At 36.4% G+C, this 22595-nt stretch overlaps 2 protein-coding genes across 5 annotated transcripts in view; one reads left to right on the plus strand and one right to left on the minus strand.

The window, feature by feature from the left end:
• TKT (transketolase) overlaps nucleotides 1-4195 on the plus strand; it is a 33972-nt gene extending 29777 nt beyond the window's left edge. The window contains exons 10-14 of the mRNA XM_072420948.1: nucleotides 1523-1653; nucleotides 1808-1891; nucleotides 2568-2664; nucleotides 3167-3289; nucleotides 3918-4195. Of these exons, the coding sequence (XP_072277049.1) occupies nucleotides 1523-1653; nucleotides 1808-1891; nucleotides 2568-2664; nucleotides 3167-3289; nucleotides 3918-4084 (602 nt within the window). The 3' untranslated portion in view covers nucleotides 4085-4195. The remainder of the gene's footprint in view (nucleotides 1-1522; nucleotides 1654-1807; nucleotides 1892-2567; nucleotides 2665-3166; nucleotides 3290-3917) is intronic.
• Nucleotides 4196-5500: 1305 nt separating this feature from the next.
• TMEM40 (transmembrane protein 40) lies at nucleotides 5501-17421 on the minus strand. Of its 4 annotated transcripts, none has more exons than XM_072420953.1 (9): nucleotides 17175-17421; nucleotides 14625-14682; nucleotides 11014-11103; nucleotides 10642-10707; nucleotides 8962-9021; nucleotides 7992-8063; nucleotides 7290-7364; nucleotides 6510-6581; nucleotides 5501-6052 (listed from the first exon to the last, which is right to left on the minus strand). In XM_072420953.1, the coding sequence occupies exons 2-9, from the start codon at nucleotides 14671-14673 to the stop codon at nucleotides 6036-6038; spliced, it is 501 nt and encodes a 166-aa protein (XP_072277054.1). In that variant the 5' UTR covers nucleotides 14674-14682; nucleotides 17175-17421; the 3' UTR covers nucleotides 5501-6035. The 4 variants fall into 4 exon arrangements, with proteins under 4 accessions (XP_072277054.1, XP_072277053.1, XP_072277051.1 ...); XM_072420952.1 differs by having other exon boundaries at nucleotides 10642-10710; XM_072420950.1 differs by having other exon boundaries at nucleotides 8962-9024; nucleotides 17175-17420.
• Between the last annotated feature and the right edge of the window lie 5174 nt (nucleotides 17422-22595).

Raw genomic sequence — 22595 nt, forward strand, 5'->3', positions numbered from 1 at the left:
TATATATATATATATATATATATATATATATATATATATATATATATATATATACACACACTGACACCTAAGGACATAGGCTATGTTACACCTTTAAATGATTTTTGGTCCAGTGAAAACAATCTTTTTACTGATGTAAAACGACCATACCAAATTTAGCAAGTATCTGCCCTTTTCCAATGAAGCACAATCACTAACAAATCTCTGTCTCCTACACATTGCAATAAAGTTGTATTTTGCCCATACGCCTGTCACTTGCTGCTTTGTCTTCTATTATGATGTGGTGGTGAACAAACTTCTCTTTTTGTCAATTATGCTACTACAATTTTTATAACATTACAAGATCATTCCTGTCAACATTCCCTATAGCAGAACAAGATTGGCATCACCATCTCTTGCATAATGCCCCGGCTGGCAAGCAGCGGGGATGCCAGGATTGCTAGGTATCCTTGCAATCAAAGCTGTGCTGCCTATGCACAGTTCCAAGGAACCATCAGCAAGTAGGAGGCATTATTGCAGAAAAGACATCTCCTATCCCTTTATTCAATAATGACTTGCTCAATGGAACATTTCTAAAAGTTAAACTTTAGTTCCGCTTTAAGGCCATAGATGAGCATTCATTGTAGTTCTGTTCAATGTGTGAATCTTTTTATATGTAGAAAAGGATTCTACTGTATGTGCCTATATTTTAGCACCTATATATCCACACATCTGAACAAACTGCTGGAGTTGCTCCAACTTTTTTTGTTCTGAGCAGTACCAGTAAAACTGAAACATGGTGGGCATAGCTATACTTTCAGCCTATATACCCAAGTCTCAATCTAAGGTAAGCCATAGAAGGTAGTGGCAAAAGGCAGCTGTCATAAAGAATCTAATTATGTAAAACCAATTCTGTATATGTTGCAACATGGGAAATACCGAGAACATATTAAGAGTGTGAAACTGTTGCAGATTTTATAGTTTAGTGCAGCTTTCCCATTTAACAAACACTTCCCAGTATTGCAATAGGATCATTCTATTTTTAAAATGGAAATTTCAGCCAGTTTATTAGTCAGAACTTCCTTATGTAAGAGGAATGAGAACGGGGAGTAGCACAGTAGTGACACAACCAAATCTCAATCCAAATCCCAAAACTAGCAATCTGAGGCAGTGGGGCCTTTGACATCACCCAGCAGGACGTCACGCTCACAAACCAGGAAGTTCATGGCTATTAAGGGAAATTTCAGATGAAAGATAGGTTTGCACAAATAACATTTCTGGTTTTCTATAAGATTTGCACAACTAATATTTCTGGTTTTCTATAAGATTTGCACAAATAGCATTTCTGGTTTCTATAACCCAGCCAAACATGTTTCCACTTAACAATAATGCTTCAAACTAGCAGAGTACTTGTCTAGATTTAAATGATTACTGTAAAGAATATAAAGGAATTCTGTCAAAAGTGTGTGCACTGATGTGTTTTGAATTGATTGATAATCACCGTACAAAGGTCTTCTGACCCTAACATTTTTGGACTTTGCAGGTGAAGATGGTGCATCTCAGATGGGCCTGGAGGATCTGAGCATGTTCAGAACTGTCCCCAATTCAACGGTCTTCTACCCAAGTGATGCAGTGTCTACAGAAAAAGCAGTTGAGCTTGCTGCAAACACAAAGGTAGGTCTAGTCAGATTATACCCAAGATTGTTATATGTGTTATACCCATCCGATATTAGTCATCTCTCATTTGTTTTTGCTGAAATTGTACCATGAGTACAGTGAGACTTAAAGCAGGTTGCTGAAATTTATTAAAACATTTTCTTCACTACAGGGAATTTGCTTCATTAGAACAAGTCGCCCAGAAAACACGGTTATCTACAACAACAATGAGGAATTCAAGATTGGACAAGCCAAGGTCAGTGCTCAAATAGAAGTAGAAATGGTGGTTTGAAAACGGGTTGATTATGGAGTTTTTGAATACCATAGAAGCTTTCAGTTATTTGGGGAACTATGCGCACAAATTCAATTTGCATCAACTCCTGATACCCACCAATGCAGCTTTGAATTGTGCAAATGTCTGAAGTTGTTTGATCTTTGAGGATGATGTCAATTTTTATATCCCTTGGTTGACTTTACATCATGTTGGAATTCGCCTGGGAATACAGAGTCCCCCCATCCTGTAATATAATCTAAAAGGAAATGGTAATAAAGGTGATGGTGAAAGTGTTTTAGCTACCAGATGGGGAAATAAGATATCTGTGTAAGTCCTAAAAAATAGCATAAATCTTAAAACCTGACATTGCCTGATGTGTGTGGCTGCACAGTCTCCTCCTTGTCTTATACCATTTACCATAACGGCTACCCTGAACATAGGTATTCTAAAAAAAAAAACAAAAACAAAACCTTTATGACGGTAATTGTCTATGGTAAAAATTTTATGACGTGTCTATTACACAAAAAGGCAATGTGGTAAAAAAAAAAAAGTAATGGGTACATATGTAAATTAACCTTTTTTGGTATTCTATTCTAAATTGTTCTCCTTTTAAAGCCAACAGTTGCTTGACGCCTGCTGATGTCTGTTTCTTTGTTAGGTGGTACAACAGAGCAAGGACGATCAGGTGACAATCATTGGTGCCGGTGTAACTCTGCACGAGGCCCTAGCTGCAGCAGAGCAACTAAGCAAGAAAGGTAAACTTAAAACAACAAACAAAAAAAAAACTTTAAATGACTATTACATGTGTTTTTAAATGGCAGCTTAAAAGGTGCACAAAGGCCAGTTCCGTCACTAGCTGTAGTTTAAGTTCACTTTTTTATCCAAAAGAAATATTGCACAACTTTTTTTTTTTTTTTTGGTTTCCAACAGTAAACTGAATATCAATAGAGAAATTTGACGTTTTAACAAGCTCTACTTTTGTGGTTTTATTTCACATAACCTACAACACCTATGGTAACCTTTAAACAAAAACTTCAATTCTTAGTCACCTACCTCAAATCCAGTAATATCTAGACAGTGCCTAACAGGTAGCCGTTCTCAAAACACAAGAAACTGGATTTTTATCAAACACCATCCACTATATGTTCATGATGCACCCTGTGCCAGGCCATCTGGGGCTGTTTGTTAAAATATACATTGTAAAATATTGAAAATGTAGATCTGAAAACATTTTCCACTCTTTTTGTGTCTTTATAGATAAGATCCATGTCCGGGTCATTGATCCATTCACCATTAAACCTCTGGATAAGCAAACTATTCTTGACAATGCCAAAGCTACCAAGGGTCGTATTTTAACTGTGGAGGACCATTACCATCAAGGTGAGGGCACTTCGAAGTAAATTAGTATTTTACAAGCTATTATATACTGTAGGTTCCTATTTAAAAAGAGAACACATGTGATGTGAACTAATGAATGGGATTCAAGGACATTTCTGCTTTCATTAGTTAGGAGCAGTCAAGGACAGTGGTTGAATTTTTGAACGCTTAAAACTTCTGCACTTCATATATTTACCATAATACAAAAACTACATTGCATTACAGCATTTCATTGCCTGTGTAGGTGATACAATAGGCTTCAAGTATTAATCTGGCAGTCACCCCAGCCAATCAGTCCTAAAGAGGCATGGCAATGAAATGATCAAAAAATAACCTGTAATTGCCAATATTGTCTGTTCTGCCTTTAAGTCCCCAAAAGATAGGTAATAAAAATGAGTAACAGCATAGGTAATAAATATGAAGGAATCATTAAGTAGCTTAGAAAGTTGTGAAGTTTTCAGCATTACAAGAACAACTCCTGTTGAATAACTACTTCTTCGGTTTAAGTCACGGATTTTCACTGTCCTTGGTTGCTATATCTGTCAGAAGGAGGCACTACCCAAATTATTTCCCAATGTTTCATAATTCAAACATCTGTGCAAGTCATGTAATATTCGTGTTGAAATATTAGGTGGCATTGGAGAGGCGGTGGCAGCTGCTGTAGTTGGACAGCCTGGAATTACAGTGAAGTCACTGGCAGTATCTGGAGTTCCTCGCAGTGGCAAACCGGCAGAGCTACTTAAGATGTTCGGCATCGACAAGGACGCCATTGTGGAAGCCGTCAAAAAAATGGTCTGAACACCCCAGTCGGAGCAAAGCAAATCTTCACAGCATTCCAGATCCTAAAGTCTTATGCAATACAGTTTCTGAATAGCGGCACTGTTATTACAATAAAGCTTATGAACAATACTTGGACATTTTAGATTCTTTTGTGAGTCAATAAGGTTTATATAGATGAGCTGACCCATAATATGACCTTCAGTAAGGCAGAAGGATTTGGCAATATGTATTGATATTATGCAGTGCTTTACAGAGTCCATGGTCACATTACTAACTATGACATAGAAACTAATTTTCCTGCCATTGTCTGAGGTTAATTTTGAGGGATATCCATTTGACCTACCAGTATGGTTTTTGGGATGTGAATGCACACAAACTTACAAAGAGCTTGAAGGCTTCGTTCAAACATGGACTGGGACTTCAGTAATTCAAGGCTAGTGTGCTAGCCTTTGTTACCATACAGTTCTATAATCAGGCTAATTTACAGGGAACAGACCTGGCAAATAGGAAAGGACTGCACAATACTGACATCAGCATGTTGTACTGTTTCACTATTTACTTACGAGCTGGGCCAGTGTTTGCATAAGCTATGTAGCTTAACTATTGTACAGATAGATAGAAGATTGGAACCTGGCTGAGACACTTCACAGGGATGTCCTAAATAGAAACCAACCAAACAATATACAGATATATATATTACTTTTTCAATTCATTTAGCTCTTTGCCTATACTTCCATTTAAACACATAGCCTGCTTGTATGAGACCTTAGGCAATGGCAAGAGCTCTTTTAGCAAAAAAACATTTTATGATTTGTGCAATTACAAATGAGTATGAGTGTTTTTCTTGCATTCCTTTTACCTGTCAGGTGCCAAAAGTATGGTTGGAAACAAAGAGAGAACTTTGTTGTTGTGTTTTTTTTTTTTTTGTTTGTTTATGGTGACAGAAGAAACAATTGTCAATGTTAAGTGTCGCTCTTTCATAATTTAGGCCAGTAAGAATAAAGTTAGGGATCAGAATTCTAAAGAAATATATATGTAGCTCAATTTATTATGTTGTACATACTACAGATGTTATAGAAATCTAGAATGCTGCAAAATACAGAAAAATAAGCTAAAAAACCTTCCCACTTGTTTGCCCCATTTCAAAGCAATTTTATTTAGGAGAGGCTTCTGCATAGGAAAGAGGCTGCAGACGATTGAGTGTTGGGTAAGTAATTAGGTAGTAGACTTGTACTGGTAGTCGAGTGCCAATGCAATATCCCCTTTCAGTAATCTAGGTATGGGTAAAGCTGCCCCAGATGCTAGAGATTAGTCAAGTGTGCAGGAGTGATCATAATACTGCCCTTAGGGGTCTGTGGCAGCACCCCTTAAAAAAAAAAAAATAAAAGTTCATGCGTTACTACTTAGCCTTACTATAAAGGAAAGGTGGAATAATAGTGGACAATTGTAACTATTTTATTTATGTACTTAAAGGAACCATTTAAATCTTTGTGAAGGATTAACATTGGTATATTAAAAATAAATGAGCGGTCAACACACTGTAACATGCACAACATCTTACATTTCTAAAACACACCTCAATGTGGTACATGGCAGGTGCATTGCCTTAGTGCGCTTGGGTATCATTTAAAATTAATTAAATTGCAATGAAGTCCAAGGTAGTAAATCCCACCCAAAGTATTACAGACAATGTAAACAATATACAGGATTGCAAATATCAAAGAAAATATTTCAAGTAGAGATTGCTGCTTGTATTGCTTTCCATTGGGTGAACAATAGACATAACCCGCCACAATCCTCTCCATTCCAGATGGACATTTTAGGCACTATGGTACAAATGACAAGTTATCTATAGATTTATTTTCCTTCAATTGGCATTCACATTTTGTTGATTGGGTTTAGATGGGAAGATGATGGTTCATTAGTTTCCGATGGTCATTTCCAGAACTGATTAGTTGGTATCTAAATGTTATCGATTCTTTAAGGCTGAAAAACAAAATAAAAATTGCTTACTTAACATTAAATACGTCATCTGTCTGTAGCTTGCACTGATACCTCCCAATTATTTCACACCTTACCCAGGAGAACATTAATGATGATTTAATACCCCATGAAGTAACGTAGAATTCACTCATACATATGTGGATATAGCCAACTTATCAGCTATGAAAAATCATTTCAGTTTTTTTTGCACCTTAAAGAAAACTTGACAAAAGAGGAATATATAAATTGTCATTACTGACCTTCTTCTGAAACTGCTAATTGTCCGGCTATCACACTGAACAAAAGCTACCGCACTGTAACCATACACAGAATAAATAAACCAAAACTGTATAGGTGAAAGGGTTTTCAAACATTGCAGTTAATGTGAACATAACTCAAAGATTTTACCAGATTGTGAATAGTCAGCTTTCTTAGTTTTGTAGCATAATAAATAACTTACACAAGGGAAATTTATCAGCCCAACTCATAACGACTCGTATAATGGCTCGTGCAATGCTACGGACTCTGTTAACTGTGAAAACAAGAAATAACTAAATAAGCACACTGCAGACATAGAGGTTATGGAACACTTGAAGTGCAACTCTGATGACCCCTTTGTAAATACTGAAAGTGTATGTAAAGCTTTTTTTATTGTCTGTGTCCCCAATTGGAATATATACCCTCCCTATGGATATACTGAGGGTATACTCTACCAACAAAAATAAGATATTAGTGTAAAGAAATACAAAGTGTGGATATCCTGATAGCTGTAGTATTTTAAGTATTTGGCTTCTTAGAATTTCAAGGTCAGGTTCCTATTCACCCACCATAAAGACACTTCAAGCAATTGATGTAGTACAGGCAAAGCATGCAAAACACGGTTATTTCTGGGACTTTCAAGTCAAATGGAAGATTATCTAAGAGCTCATTTTTTCACCAAGACAACCACTGGTTAAATAAAGCAAAATGGGGCCACATGATGGATAATTTTTGTTGAACTTTTTGTCCCTCTTTTTTGTTTGATTTACATACCGCTAAAACTGTAGATTTGTGTATTCCATTTACATTTTTATTCAACATCTAAACTATAAGTCAGTATAGAGAAAAAGTGTCAAAAAACTTATTCATAGATATTTTAATAATTCCTAGTGGTCCATGTCACAAAGGTTTGTCCTTTACCTCCAAATTTTATTTCCCATTTCAGAAAGTTTATAGGTATCATCTGATCATTGCTTCTTACCGAAATTGAAATAGATCCCGATGGCTTCTAAAACGGCAAATGAAATTAGCCCTGCTCCAGCAGAAACTGTCCAGTCTAATGAAAGAAAAATGGGAACACTCAAATAATCCTCTAAACAAGGACTGAATTACAGTATGTTGTAATGTAACATTTATTTTGTTCTTTCAGGCTATCTGCCCAGGTCTACTGGGTATTGGCATATCCAACCAATGAAGTGTAGATAGTAAAGAGTAAATGGAATCTTGTGTACTGTTGCTTACACTGCGATAACTGTTTGACTTAACCAACACACTATACTATTCCGTTTTATAGGAACTTTGGAGCTTGAATAGAATGTGCCATGGCATCTATATGATTGGCATTCCTACCAACCAAATTAGGGTTGATCATTCTTCATATGTGCAGTTTTATTTTTTAATTCTATGCTGAAGAGAAGTTAAACACCTACCCAGAAGACTAGAAAGTCTACTGAAAGCAGTAAATTGTTGGCTTAAAGTGACCAAAACCTAATGAAGGAAATGCCCCAAATACCAAGCTGTTAACTAGTTAAAACTAGAATCTCTGGCAATTTTCTAAAGGGTTAGAATGATATGAATGATTTCACCTGACTATATTGTTCACTAGCCTTTTAAAGAAGATATAGGTTGGTGGCTTTTTTATATTATAGAACATTTTTTCCTTTAATTGGAGTGATAAACCTACCTGAGTAGTTATGTTCAGCAACCAAAACTATTCCCAGGGCGAAACACACAGTTATAAAATGAAAGAACACATCTAAAAAGAAAAGAAATAAAGTCACTCATTTATAGAAATACCCAGGAGAGCGACTGACCGATTCATTGAAGGTTATTGGGCTTGTACAATACATGGATAATATATGAGTGGATCAGAAGTTTTCAGTGCTGGGATATTATTAATGTAACTTTTTACTACAGGGTTGTTGAGATACTAAGATAAGGATTTAATAAAAGTTAGGATTAGGGTAATAGTTAGGCATAATTTTGAATCAGCTGGGAAAATGTTGGGGAAAGTTAAGAGTTGTGGGCTAAATATAAGGGTTAAATTAGGTGTTAGGAATTCAGGCAGGAGAACTAGTTACATTTCAGGATTGCCTTACAGTTTTGGGCATTAAGCTTTTTTTTTTTAACTTGACTGCACCAGAAGTTCTTTTCATTGAACTACTTTACAAAATATGTACTGGAGAAGGAGGTATTGGAGTATTCTGGTATGGAGTATAATTAAGATATTTCTTCATTGCTTATTGCAAACTAAATGCGTTCTTAGTTTATATTATCAGACCTATATATATATATATATATATAAATATAAATATCTTTTAAGAACCTTGACTTTATTATATAACAGAGAACACAGAACCAAATGCCATGGCTTTTGATTTTTGTGCATGCAGTTAGAAAAACTATTGTAAGTATTTTGGGTCTTCTACGTTTACAAGTCTTATCCAAGTTCACAAGATAATTATGATAAAACCCAAGTGTCATTTACTATCACAGTTATGAGTTATGTTATTTTTTTACTTTTAGATTTTTAATTTTGCGTGACATGAGTGACAATGGACAATATGGGTTTTTAAGGTGACACTAAACCTAAAAATCAAAAAATTCAAAGCAGGAACATACATAAATGTATGATTTATATTTAAACAACATACCATCTTTCTTTATCGCCCATCTTCCTGCATATGGTTTTGCATGATGCTTCTCCGTTTTAACTACTAAAAACAATACAGGGTAATAAAAATATGCAAATTTTATTATGTGCAAGTTTTTCATCTGTTTTACAAAACTAACAGATATGGCTATGTTAAAGTACCCCTTCATTTTTCATCAGTCCCTCAAAGAAAAATTGAACTCCTATCTGTTGGCAGAAATAAGTAATGCCAGGCAGTTTTACAGTTTAAGCTATAATACCACTAGTGTCCCATTAGTGTCATGCAGCTTGCCCTACCAAGTGGTGCTTGTTCCAGAACTATGCAGAAATCATCACATAGCACAGTGGTCACCAACTTTTTGAACCACTAAATTTAAGGACTTTGGACCATGCATGCAAGGGGAACCGTGTGTCACTCGAAGGGGGAAGACTCTTCCCCCAGAGTGATGTCATGATGCCAGAACTCTTCCATCAAAAGTCTTAGTCTGCTATGCAAGAGTGAGCAGGTTGTGTCCAGAAAGACAACCCGCCCACTGCCCTGAGCCTGCGATACATACAGGAGACACGGTCCACGGCTCTGGCCGGAGTGCCCCTCCAGCGGGGGCAGGGGAAGGACACTGGCCAGAGCCTTGGACCACTAGTTGGCGACTGCTGATCAATCAGCCACAGTTCAAGGAACCCCTGGAGGAACCCTGGTTCAGGATGACTGGTGTTCAGGGAAAGGGGGAACTAATTATTCAACCCCACAAATACAGCGTGTCCCAAAAGTCACTACACACTTTTTTCTATTTTGTTCCAGGTATCATTCAGAGAGATTTGGGGCCATCAGCATATGACAACTTAGGCTTTGTAGTTTTTGTAAGAACGATGACTTTTGTATGAAAAAGACTCTCCGAAGCTGGTGGTTTGGTGTGCAATGTCTAGCACTGGGCTGATTGCACCATTTTTCTTCTGTAATGCATCTGGCAGCACGACCACCATTACAGGGGAAATATACCTGGAGGTGCTGCAGGAGTTTGCTGTGCTATAGCTACAGGCGAGGAGTGACCTTGCTAATGTCTTTATTCAACACTTTGCCAGGTAAGTTTCCTGACTGATAGACTGGTCGAAGGGGTCCCTTCAAATGGGCTCCGTGCTCCCCCGACATTACATCCGGTGACTTTTTGTAGGGTTATATCAAAAGCAAGGTGTATGCCACCCAGCCCCATAACCTGTCACAGCTTGAGGAAAGAATCTGCACAGCCTGCAGCGAGGTCGGGGAGGAGATGCTGCAAAACGCTGGAGAGGCTTGCGTCTGAATGTAGCTGAAAGTTGTGGAAAATGGGGGCGCTCATGTGAGGGTATACAACTAGTCATATGGAGGTACACAACTAGTCATGTGGAGGTACACAACTAGTCATGTGAAGGTATACAACTAGTCATGTGAAGGTATACATTTAGTCTTCAAGGCGTTTGAACATGATGGCAAGCCTAGGAAGTAAAACTGCAACGACTCCTTTGTGTATGCTAAAAAAATGAATGAAATCAGTTTCGTTTTCAGGAATTCATTAAAAATTTTTAGTGACTTTTGGGACACCCTGTATATGTGAGTATTTAGTTTAATATTACGTTTATTTGGATTTCAGAAACATAACTATAAAAGTAATACAAAGGTATAAATAAGGTTTCAAATGAATATTACCTGTTTCATAAGCAGGGGGCTTGTCATCTTCATCATCTTTATATTTATCGTCCCATTTATCCTTTTCTGCTAAAACATCAAACCATGATTACAGATTTATTAGAATTTAGTAAAATTAGATAATTAGACTACAATATTATTGATTAAATAAATCATAAATCAGTTAGAAAACAAAGTACACTGGTGCATCACAACTAGTTTTGAAATATGATTGGTTGCTGTGGATGTCTATATAATATTAATCATATTAAATTATTTACAAAACGTGATTCATGGCATGCAAAATTACACATTAGTAAGGAAAATAACATATATTATGTATAAGAAAAGTACAAAATCATGCTAAACAATGATTTGATAATAATTGCATACCCTTGGCTTCCCTTGGAATGTCTGTTTCTTCATTATTACTAGGCAATCGTGGTTTGATAGCTGCTACAGAGGCAACAGGTTTAGCCCCACCTGGAATACAAGAATGTTGCATAAGATACTGCTGTGCTAACTATACCCAATGAGGACACAAGGGGGTGCCACCACACCAGAGACCTACATTTGTACTAGGAAACATACAAGTATGATAGGTCAACAAATTGCATTTACAACTACAATAAAGTACAGTGGTACCTTGGTATAAATCCCTTATCCGTTCCAGTTCCTTTTTCTCATAAGAAATACAAGGAAAAGGATTAATCTATTTCCATGAAAAAAAAACCTATAGGTATTGTCATATTATACATTGATGGGGCTGTATAAAATAATTTAAACACTGCCTAATACTAAAATACATAAATACAAAAGCAATTAGATGAAATAAATGAAAATATAACCTCACTTTACCTTGCTGAGAAGAGTGGAGTGCCTACTAGGATGGTGCTGAAAAGGGAGGAGGAGATGTTCTGTAATTCACAGAGCGTTATAGCGCGGGTTGTTCACTGAATGGTGACAACTGGCGTACTGACGCTAGTGGGCAGTCGTGGTTTTGTCTCGAGAGAGGTAAGTAAGGGTAACGGGCTGTGTTATGACTCATTTTGACCCATACAAGTTCTAGCACAAAGGTTGTATACCAAGCAAAATTTTTCGTGTCCAAACAGGACTTATACCAGAGCGGACTTTTAACTGGAATTCCAAAGCGGACTTATACCGAGGTATCACTGTAATTCCTTTTATTCTTTTTTCTAAGACCGGAGATGATAGACTATCATAGGAGAACCTAAGGGATCCAGAAACTTATAACAGTCAAATGATTTGAGGAAATCTATTCCAGGTTTGTTGGAGTACTTAGGTTCACCCATGATTATATATATACTCCTGTCTTGGGGAGCTTTCATAAATTAATAATTCAGACTCATTTATTTTTTTTGCAGCTCTGCGTAATATATTGGCACTATATAAATACTGTTAAATATAATTTGCACTTTTGATGAGATGTAAGCTACATTATCCCAATAAATATCAACTGTCGGCACCAGATTCAACCTATTTAAAGTTTGTTAAACCAGCGGTCGCCAAATGGCGACTCTAATATTCCATGAACAGAGAATAAGGGCAGGTTAAAATGCAAGTTTCTATGAACATATTTCCAATAAAATAACCAGTATAGAAAGTCACACATAGTTATAGTATAATAAATAATGTGCCTTTTGAAAACATGTACCTAACCCCACTACCCATGCTGTTACCATTGCAAACTGTATAAAGTTATAACTAAAGTGGATGTAAATTTAATATGGATAGATGACTTGTATGTATACAGTAGGGTAGTGGAAAATGCGTTGTGCAAAAGGTCTTTGCCTCATCAGAAGAGTACAGTTAGTACATATTATTAATAATAATAATAATAATAATAAACATGATTTATATAGCGCCAACATATTACACAGCGCTGTACATTAAATAGGGGTTGCAAATGACAGACAGATACAGACAGTGACACAGGAGGAGGAGAGGACCCTGTTCCGAAGAGCTTACAATCTAGGAGGTGGGGGAAGTATTACACAATAGGAGGGAATATAGGCACATGTTGTCGGATACAGGCACATAGATCAATAAAAACATGATCAAGAACTATTGGGAGCGCATTGTCACGCATCCTGGGAAGCTCTTTGCTGGTCCTTCTGCGCATAACCAAAACACTCGGGAGCCCTTTCATCAATAGAAATTTTGTTTTCCCCAATCTACGCCACCTGCACAGTGGCGGGGCTGAAGATAGATACTGGGACAACCCGGCACCAGGAAGATGGACTGATCTGTGCGATTGAAGGTGATTTTTTGAAGTGTGATTTTTTTTATTTTGGGTTTACCCATCACTAGTATTAGTTACCAATTCAAGTAAGTGGAACTGAAACTCCCTAGAAGGAACAGTACCAGCATCCAAAGTTGGTTTATGTATTCTTTCTTATGAACTGCAAAAGTTATTTCTATTTGAAGAGGTCATTACTCTTCTTTTACTCTCTTGAAAGCTTGATTTATGTCTAATGTTGTTATTGTTTCTTTGTTTTTTGTGTTGCTTTATTTGCAATGCATTATGGGAGGATATATGTTCTCTGGCTGTTGTGCTGCAAATCACTGGTAAGCCTTTTTCAACCATTTGCAACTTTTTGTAAAAACACTTAAAATTGGTCCCATTATATTGGTGTTTCTCTACCAGGGTTCCTCCAGAGATTGCCAGGGGATCCTTGAAAAATTAGCAATTTGGACCTTTTAGAACAGTCTGACACCAATTTTGTGGCTATCTGTATGGATGGCATTCTTCCCACTGGGCAACAATGTAAGAATCTTTCTTCTGACCATCACTTTACTGTGAGCTGTGGATATAATAAATATAGCAGGGAGTTCCCTAAGAAATAAAAGTTTTTTTTAAGGGTTCAGTCATATTAAAATCAAGAATAAAATGCTCATGTTGACTTCATATGGTTTTATTATTTTTTTAAAAAACCTTCCTACCCTTGTGATGTCTCCTATGCTATGGGAAGGGGGATCAGGATTCTACCACAGAAATATATCTGACCCTTTACTAGTTTGTTATCATTTCACAATTCAAACCCCAAAACAAGCAGAAAATATCCCAACATATTGTTACCACTGTTGTGGCATCATCAGGATTGAAGATTATACACCACGAGTACAATTACATCAAAATAAAGAAACCAAGATGTAGACTGCTCTTTATATCTCCTTGGTTCCACTCCTATAATTCTGTGTGATGGCTTACAATACAAACGAATGAATTAAAACATTTTAAGCAGTATCAAAAAAACCTTTGCCAAATCCTTTTTAAATTGTTTAATTAGGTGGGCTCTTACATTTATTATATGAATATTTCCACTCCCATTTTCTGCCTAAATTATCTGATCCTACATTCTTTGGAGCTGTTTCTTATTCAATCATATCCAATCGCCCCTAGTATTGCCATCACAGATGGACAACCTTTTATGACATCATCACATCACATGTCACTATTCAACCAATAAACACACTATACCATCGTGTCTGCTTTCCTGAGCTCCACCTAACCACCGAACGGTGAAACTACACTTATTGGAGGATATCCATTTCATGAGTTGAGAAGAAATATTCATTTGTTATAATTCCTATTGGAAGATAATAATACATATCCTATTGGTTGAATGTGGGGGCCACGGAGTGAACTGAGTGGCTGACAAATGCCCATCCTATTAATGATGAGGTGATAAAAGGGATTGACTTAATTTTTTCTTAAAAAAGAATATGTTTTACACCTTATAAGAAATAATACATAAACCAATATCTTTTTCTGAACATATAGTAATTAATTGTTCTGAGAACATGTTAAATTTACCAAAAGACAAAACAACAAAGACTTTACAAAGGATCTAACTATTCCCTTGCCTTTATTTAAAAGGAATCAGAAAAGTCAGGGGCACAAAAAAAATGGTGAACTTGGGTCCAGAGCTGACCATCAATCTATATTAGTAGTGGGGCATTTTAGGATACTGTTACTTTACCTTGTTCTTTCTGGGTCCGGTCAGGGATCGGCAACTTCTCCGAACTCATAGTTATTTGCTGCAATCAAAAAAGTGAATTTATATATTCATATACCAAGGATAAAAATATTTTCATATGCAAAAAGCCTACAATTTATTGGATAGTCCATGGAATATTGGTAGCTCCACTTGGTCTGATAATTACAGATGAGTTGATAGGTTTGGTTTTTGGCTGTGCCGGTGCCTTCTTCTTACAGTTACAGGTTTTCTGGCATTGGGAACAGGTGCAGAACAAAACACAAACCTTGGATCAGCACGTGTGCACTAATCAAAATACACTGTAACAATATCCAAGTCTAGTTTGAGAAATAAAATGCCAAAATGCACACTCTACATAGCAGCCAAAACATTGGACACCATTTAAAGATTACAGTCTCTCATGTCCAAAACATGTGCCTCCACCACATCATCACCACATATGATGGGACCAATAGCATATTGTCAGGAATGGCAAAATCAATGAATTCCGGAAGAGCTTTCCCTTACTTAAGTAGACTCAATGTGGTCACACTTTTAGCTCATTGTAACACTATTAAATGACTGCATATTTTATCAATAAACTACAAATGTTCAGAGAATGTAATGCTACCTTCTGTCAATGTTTATACTTGCATACATAGATAAATATAAGAATTTCTTGTATAAGGTCCAATCACATGAACAATTAGAAAGCTCAATCAATAAAGTTTCCTAAAGCAGCAATCGGAGGTCAGCGGACCACTGGTGGTCTGTGAGAACATTTTGGTGGCCCGTGGTTCTGTCCCCCGTATAGACACAACCTGCCAACTCTCCCATTGTGGGCTCAGAACTGCTTGCTAAACATCCTGGGGGGACAGAAGTGCAGGGCAACTTTTGTTGTGTCCACAGCCCTGATGCGCTGCTGTGCCCCCAGGATGTTTAGCAAGCAGGTCTGAGCCCATGATGGGAGAGTGGACGGGTTCTGCCATCATGGCGTCACTGGGACGATCCCTTGGATTTAGTAGTCCGTGAAGTTGGACAGATTTGCGACAACTGTCCTAAAGTACCTACAGTCCAAATAAATTTTATTAAAGTTGGGTAGAGTACAGAAGAAATTTGTAAGCTGTCAATGGAACAGGGGATTAGGGTACGTTTTTCAGTGGGGATACCTCTTTTTTTCCAAGAGGAATTTTCATCTCATTTTAAAGAGATTTTTGTTATTTTGAAAGACAATTTGTCTAAATAAAATTTCAAAGTCATTGAATAAGGGGATGCTGATTAGTCAACAAGCTTTGTAAACAAAATGCTTCATTAATCAAGGAGCCATAATGGAAAACATCATTTAGTTTTCACTATTTTGTTCCCCATCTTTAGTAACCTTTTAGCAACATTAATTTTTCCCGATATATCACAGTGGGGAACAAGTTTTGCTCAAAGTGAGATCAGACTTCTTAAAGTGGAGCACAGAGGTAACATCATACGTTTAAAGTGGTGATCAGAAATTCTCATTCATTTGAATGCAGTAACTTATCACTACTTTTGAAAAGTGGTTCCCTTGATAGACAGGAGCAAAGGTAGAGCCTGAGTTTTGATTATTTTTAAGTAAATTTAAAATCAAACAATGCTTTGCTAAACTGGACTGCCTGGTTCAAACGTAGACAGGTGACAAGGATAAGTCACTTTCAGTAATACAGCTCAGTCAACTACTGATCAACCACCTACTATATTCCCCTAACATTTTAATGAAAAAGTCCAGTTTGTAATGGGATGTGATATTACGGGGAAAAAGGAACTTTGCAAAAGTTTCACAAAAAAAAACATGTACAGTGAGGTATGATGCCAAACAAACTGAAAAATAGATTCTGGATTTACCTATACAGAAGCAATGTCGATCTCTTTAGGGCTTGCTTCTCATTGAGCTATGCTACACCAAATACAAATGATTCTTTGATATTGTTAGCATTAGCACTGCCCTCATCCTCCTTATTGTGCAAACAAAGCCTAAAGTTCTATTTTTAGGTAATGACAGCTTTTACTGTATCCCCCATTGTATTTATTGTGTGTTAATTCCCCCACCTCCTAGATTGTAAGCTCTTTGGGCCAGGGTCCTCTCCGCTTGTGTCACTGTCTGTGGCGCTATATAACTCCTGTTTTACAATAATAATAATATTGTACCAGCATTTAAAATGACTTGCTGCTGGTGCTTTTGTACCCAGCTATACCCTGATATCTGTAAGGAACGCCTTATTTATAGGAAGCCTGAACTTCATTATTTTTCAGGAAATTGCTGTAGACCTCAAGCTTCGCCGCAGCAATTCACTTCCTGGCTTAATTCTCCGTCTACATTTTAGAACACATTATACAAAGTTCACAAATCTCTCCATGGCTTACAGTACCATGGAAGTTGTTGTAACTTGTCTTATGGAAGCACAGGCATTTGGCACATTCTATCATTATCTCAGCAGAGTAAACTGGAACTTGTTTTGATCTGTAAAAAGATATATTCATTTAAAAGCACTAAAATGTATTTATAGATAGGTTTGTCGCACTTACCTGTACAGAGCTTCTTGGTGTGGATATGGTTGTATGAAGACTGATATCAGGAAGAGACAGCCTTGTCCTTCAGCATTTTCCGCCTCTGTGTTGTCAATTACTCAGTGTTCATTTTCTGTTTGTGATGTCACACGGTTGTGTGTGCTGCTGTGCTCTGCAATGTGGCAAATATTGCATTCCTAGAAATTCGAGACTCAATTCCTGTGTCTAGCTCACAGGTGGCTGCTTCATGGATTCTTCTTTTTCCTAGTTCTTCGAAACTACGACCCTTTTAGGGTGGAGATGGTAAAATAGACAAGTTTCACTTTCCAAAAAGTATTACATTTCCAAAGAATCTGAATTTTTACTAACACAAGAGTATATGATTAAAGAGAACACACAGATTCACCAAACTATGTGAACAGTAATCAAAGATAGGCAGAGGAAAAGAAAGAAAGCTCTTTTTAAGGCACCTGGTTAAGTGACTGGTAAAAGATTACAATTTTTTAATAATATCAAAACATTAAAAACCACACAAGGATGATATTTGCCTATTCAAAATATAAAAACATATTTAGAAGGTTGCATCTAATCAAAAGGTCCTAATTGTTAATGAAGTTTAGCAGAGATGTTATAGTAAGTTTCTTCTCTGACGCGTTTCACCCGCAAGGGGCTTCATCAGGGGATTTTGAAACAACACCACAGGGACTACAGAAAACCACACAACATTAAGTAAATTATATATATGATGAATATAACTAGTTATAACATCATATTGAAAAACAATACATAGGTATATACAATCTACTGTAGGTTACGCTAGTCAATAAAGGATAATATAAGTAATAATAATCATTAGTTTGAAGATACACTTTAACCATAATTTAGGTTTCCAAATGAAAGGAATGAAAAGAAGAGGGGCCTAATATTAAGGCGGAAGAAGAAAAGAAAGAAGGCTCTTTTTGAGGCACCTGGTTAAGTGATATTTAAAAAATTACAATTTTTAACATCAAAACATTAAAAACCACACAAGGATGATATTTGCTTATTCAAAATATAAAAACATATTTAGAAAATTGCATCTAATTAGAAGGTTCCAATTGTTAAAGAAGTTTAGCAGAGATGTTATAGTAAGTCTCTTTTCTGATGCGTTTCGCCCGCAGAAGCCCCTGCTTAGTTTGAAGATACACTTTAACCATAGGAATTTAGGTTTCCAAATGAAAGGAATGAAATAAAGAGGGGCCTAATATCAAGATTAAAGAGGATGAATAGATTGAAAACATATGTGAACAGTGAATTTGCAAAGTGTGTGTTTGTTACCATAACCCACATTAACACACAATACCTCAATATCAACAAACTAATTAATTTAGGATGGCATCTGGACACACAATTACATTAGTGGACAACACAAACACAACATGCCCTGCATTGTGGTACACTGTAATATAAAATAATGATTATTTGTGTTTTTGGTTTTTTCGTGAGTTAAGATGCGTTATCAGTCTATGCATTGGGCTGCCTTAATACATGAAAGGTGAATCAACCAAAATAAGTCAATGTTTACAACTTCATATTCATAATGTATATTATATACTAAATGTACTAATAAATACGTCACAATGTTTTTCTTTTTATAGTCTTGAAGGAGTGGGGAAGGATTAGAACCCTTGTTAGGTATTTGCTTTACTGCTCCATTAGAGAGAATACAATACAGAGATTTTCCCTCACTCCCACCCTGCTGATCAATCTTTTATGTAGAAGATTTGTCTAGCAAAGTTCAAATAGGGTTTTGCCCAACTAAAAAAGATGCTCACCAAGTTTAAAGAACTTTCACCTAACTTCAAAGGTCATTCGCCCAACTTAAAAAATATTCATGCAATTTTAATGTTTAATTGCCACCAAAAACATTGAATTTTGCTACTTTCACCCAACAGCTATAAAGTAGAAGAAACCAAAGCCAAAAACATTAGTAACTGACTACAATATGTCCCGGGAAATGTTCTCCTTTTGTTTTATTTTAGTTGCACAAAGAGATGGAGTGTGATGTAAGTTTTTTGATGTTGCTCATAGTGACTTGGTATTATGTGTACACATGTGAAATAAGAGTTCCTTGTAGTCACTAGTCTTTAAAATGGAGCACATATTTATTAATGCACGGAGAACTCCAGAGACCAACCCATCCTAGACGCAGAGTACTTGTGATTCATAATGTCAAAAATGTAACCAGACAAGTTCTACTTGCCCAGGCAAGTTAACACACGACATTGATCTCCAAATATTTTCTGCAAGACAGCAAATTTGCTTCTCCAAAAGAAAGAAAATACTTCTGGGCAAATGTTAATATTACACAGCCAATGCTATATTAAGAACTTCCATATCTATATTTCTTGACTGTCCAAATGTGCCCCAAAGTGGTCAGACTCTCCATGTAACACTGATTCCAATACAACAGTGAGGCCGCTCCTAAGAATCTTCATGAGATCAATGCAGCAACTACGTTTTTTAACCACCCAACCGTTAAACCCGACCTTGGTTCGGGTTAAAAAAAATTGCAATTATCGATAAACCCGAACTTTTTTCACTGTATGAAAATACAGTGAGAAAAGTTCGGGTTTATCGATCACTTACCTGGTCCCCCTGTGATCATGCAGCCTCGTGTTCGTGTTCCAGCATCGTCCTCCAGCGTCGATCTTCCTCTCCAGCGTCGGGTGCCTTCTCCGAGAAGAAGAAGCCGGCCGGCGGAGAAGAAGAAGCCGGCCGGCTGTATCCAATCCAATACAAAATATAAAATAAATACAAAGTATATAACTGGTAAATTCAAATGCTCATTTTGTATTGGATTGAATACAAAGTCCTGTATCCAATCCAATACAAAATAATAGAAAATATATTTATGTAGTTTTGTCTATAGGTATGTGACGTTGGACTCCTTTTTAAAATTTACCACACTAGGGAGGTGTTTTAGAAAAATATATTACTATACAGTATACCGAATTATCACATTTTCAGTATTTTTCATTTATTTATGTATTCTTGTTTAGGCTGATTTTTTGTGTCTTTTATTTAATTTTATTAAAAGTATTTTTTTTTTTACATGATTGTGTGTTTCAAACATTTTTTATATTCATGATATCTACTAGAACCCTGTTCGGACATATTTCTGTAAGTTACAGGTCTACAATTTAAAAATAAAAATTTCATGAAAAACAGTGTACCACTTTTGGTACAGAAATCTAGACATCAGTGTAACGCCCAGGTGGTTAAGAGAAAGGCTGTGGGGTCATGTCCAGACCTGATATGTGAAAATTTACTTAGAAGTAATTTATTTTATTTATTTTTGGTATGTTTATTAAAGCTTTCAAAGTAAAGCAATACATATACCAACAACAAGGAGCATAAACAAAAAAATACATATACAAGAGGTAAAAATAATAAATATCATAAATTTCAGTGGTACTCTAATTTCTATTACCTTTGTAACATATATAAAAAATATATATATATATATATATATATATATATATATAATCTTTATTTCCAAGTATAGTAGCCTTTTGAATGTTTAAAGGGATAATAAGAACAAGACACAAATGTAGGTGTATCACTGTCTGTATTTTAGCACAAAAGAGAGAACAAAACAAAAAGGAAGAACCCAGGAATAGCATCTCTGGAGGGATATGAATATTAAGCATTTACATATTCAGGTGCGGGATTAGAAAGGGGCTAAAATATATTAGTAGGTGACAGAAAATTGGAATCCCAAGGCACCCATTGTAAACTTATCCAGACAGACTGGTACACTTTTAATGGATCTCTTCATTGGGTATTTCTTCATCCTTCCAAGTTACCATAGAGCAAAATTGGCTTTCCATGTGGCTTCATAAGTTTGTCCAAACCTTTTCATCCCTACCTGTGGCCTTGGATTGCCTACCACTGTTGACCAGTTGTTGGTACAGATAATTTTTGTACTTCATGTGGCTATTAAATGTATGATCTCTCTGATATATGATGCTCCCGAAGAAGCAGTCATATTCTGCAAAACGCGTTGAGATTTTGGGAAGTAATAGGAACGCTTCGTGCTAAATGTATGGCAATTTATTGGAATGTCACATTTGTAAATTTGATTTTTTAACTGATATAACTATTTGGAAATGGTTGTGAAATAACCTGATGGTTTTAATTGCAGTTTTTTGAATAAGTCCCCTATATTTTTTTCCTTGTTTTTGTGTACTGTTAATGTTTTTTTGGGGTGTGGCATAAGATGTAAAATATATCCATAGTCAGTGAGCTGGACATCTTTAATTCATGAGTTTAGGTCTGAGAGCAGTATTGTCCTTCAAGTCATTTAAGGATTGTTGTTTGTGTGCATTAGGGCAAGAATAGTGTGACATAAATAATATCTTCTATCTAGGAAAGAAACATCGTGCTTGTTTATGTTGCACTGTTTCCATGGAACAACAAATCCCCCTATTCCAATTCATTGATGGATGTTTGATAGATGAACTGAAAAGTGCCTAAAGGGGTCGGACTTGTGAGAAGAGAAGAGGTGTGCAGTCTATTTAGTCAACTTCTTTAAGACTGGATGAAGGATGATCGCCACTTTCCTTTATTTAAGAGGGGAGGCTCATTTGGTATTGGCAGCAATAATCATGTACAAGAAAAAGATACCCAGGAAGTTTTTTGAACATTTATTCAGCAAGGCAATAAGCACAGCTGACTTCAAGACATCAAGTCCACGGCATAAAACAAAATATCTGCTCGTCTGAGCTATTTACTAATATCAGTTCCAGAATAGCACAGTGGCCCCCCTAATAGGTTCCCCAAAACAAACAGAACTTGTACTATTGAGCATTCTGAGAGTGGCCAGCCTTTCACCCAGCAGCAGACTATCATTCAGTAAAAAGGGAGATGGAGCTAGTGTGAAAGATTGGGGCGTGGGGAGTGATCCAAAGTGAATATCTGACAAAGATCTGCCCAGTGTGCCATACCAGATTGTTCTCCAAATGAGCCACAAATTTTGTTGTTCTTCGCTGTGTGTAGTTGAAGAATCTAGATGACACATATAGCAAAACTAGTCTGATGTCATTTATGGATCCGTCCTGACGGATTGACGAACGATGAGTGATGAATGATCATAATACAAGTGAAGGGGAGAGAGCACAGTGGCGTGCCGCGGCGTCATTCTCCCCCTTCCCCTCTCCATAGACAAAAAAAGTGATATATGTACAGCGCATGTTCATGCATCTTTCAGTCTTTCAAATCTTAAATTCATTAAAGATCCTTTTCAATGACAAAAGTCTAACATGTACATAGACTTTAAGTAGCAATACAACAACATTAAGTAAAAACTTTTTTTGTGTGTCATTGTTTCATCTTATTGCTATTATTAAAATAGTGCCTGCTTTACAGAGTCACTAAAACAAGAAATACTGGAATTCC

This window comes from Pyxicephalus adspersus, chromosome 8, assembly GCF_032062135.1.
Source record: "Pyxicephalus adspersus chromosome 8, UCB_Pads_2.0, whole genome shotgun sequence".
NCBI classification, from domain to species: Eukaryota; Metazoa; Chordata; class Amphibia; order Anura; family Pyxicephalidae; genus Pyxicephalus; species Pyxicephalus adspersus.

Excerpts from the sequence above, each read along its gene's own strand:
- TMEM40 (XM_072420949.1), bottom strand. The coding sequence starts at position 14,673 with ATGAGTTCGGAGAAGTTGCCGATCCCTGACCGGACCCAGAAAGAACAA. Across the intron at positions 10,711-11,013 it reads CATTCCAAGGGAAGCCAAGG|CAGAAAAGGATAAATGGGAC; the intron begins GTATGCAATTAT and ends TTGATGTTTTAG. Across the intron at positions 9,025-10,641 it reads GCCCCCTGCTTATGAAACAG|TAGTTAAAACGGAGAAGCAT; the intron begins GTAATATTCATT and ends TATTGTTTTTAG.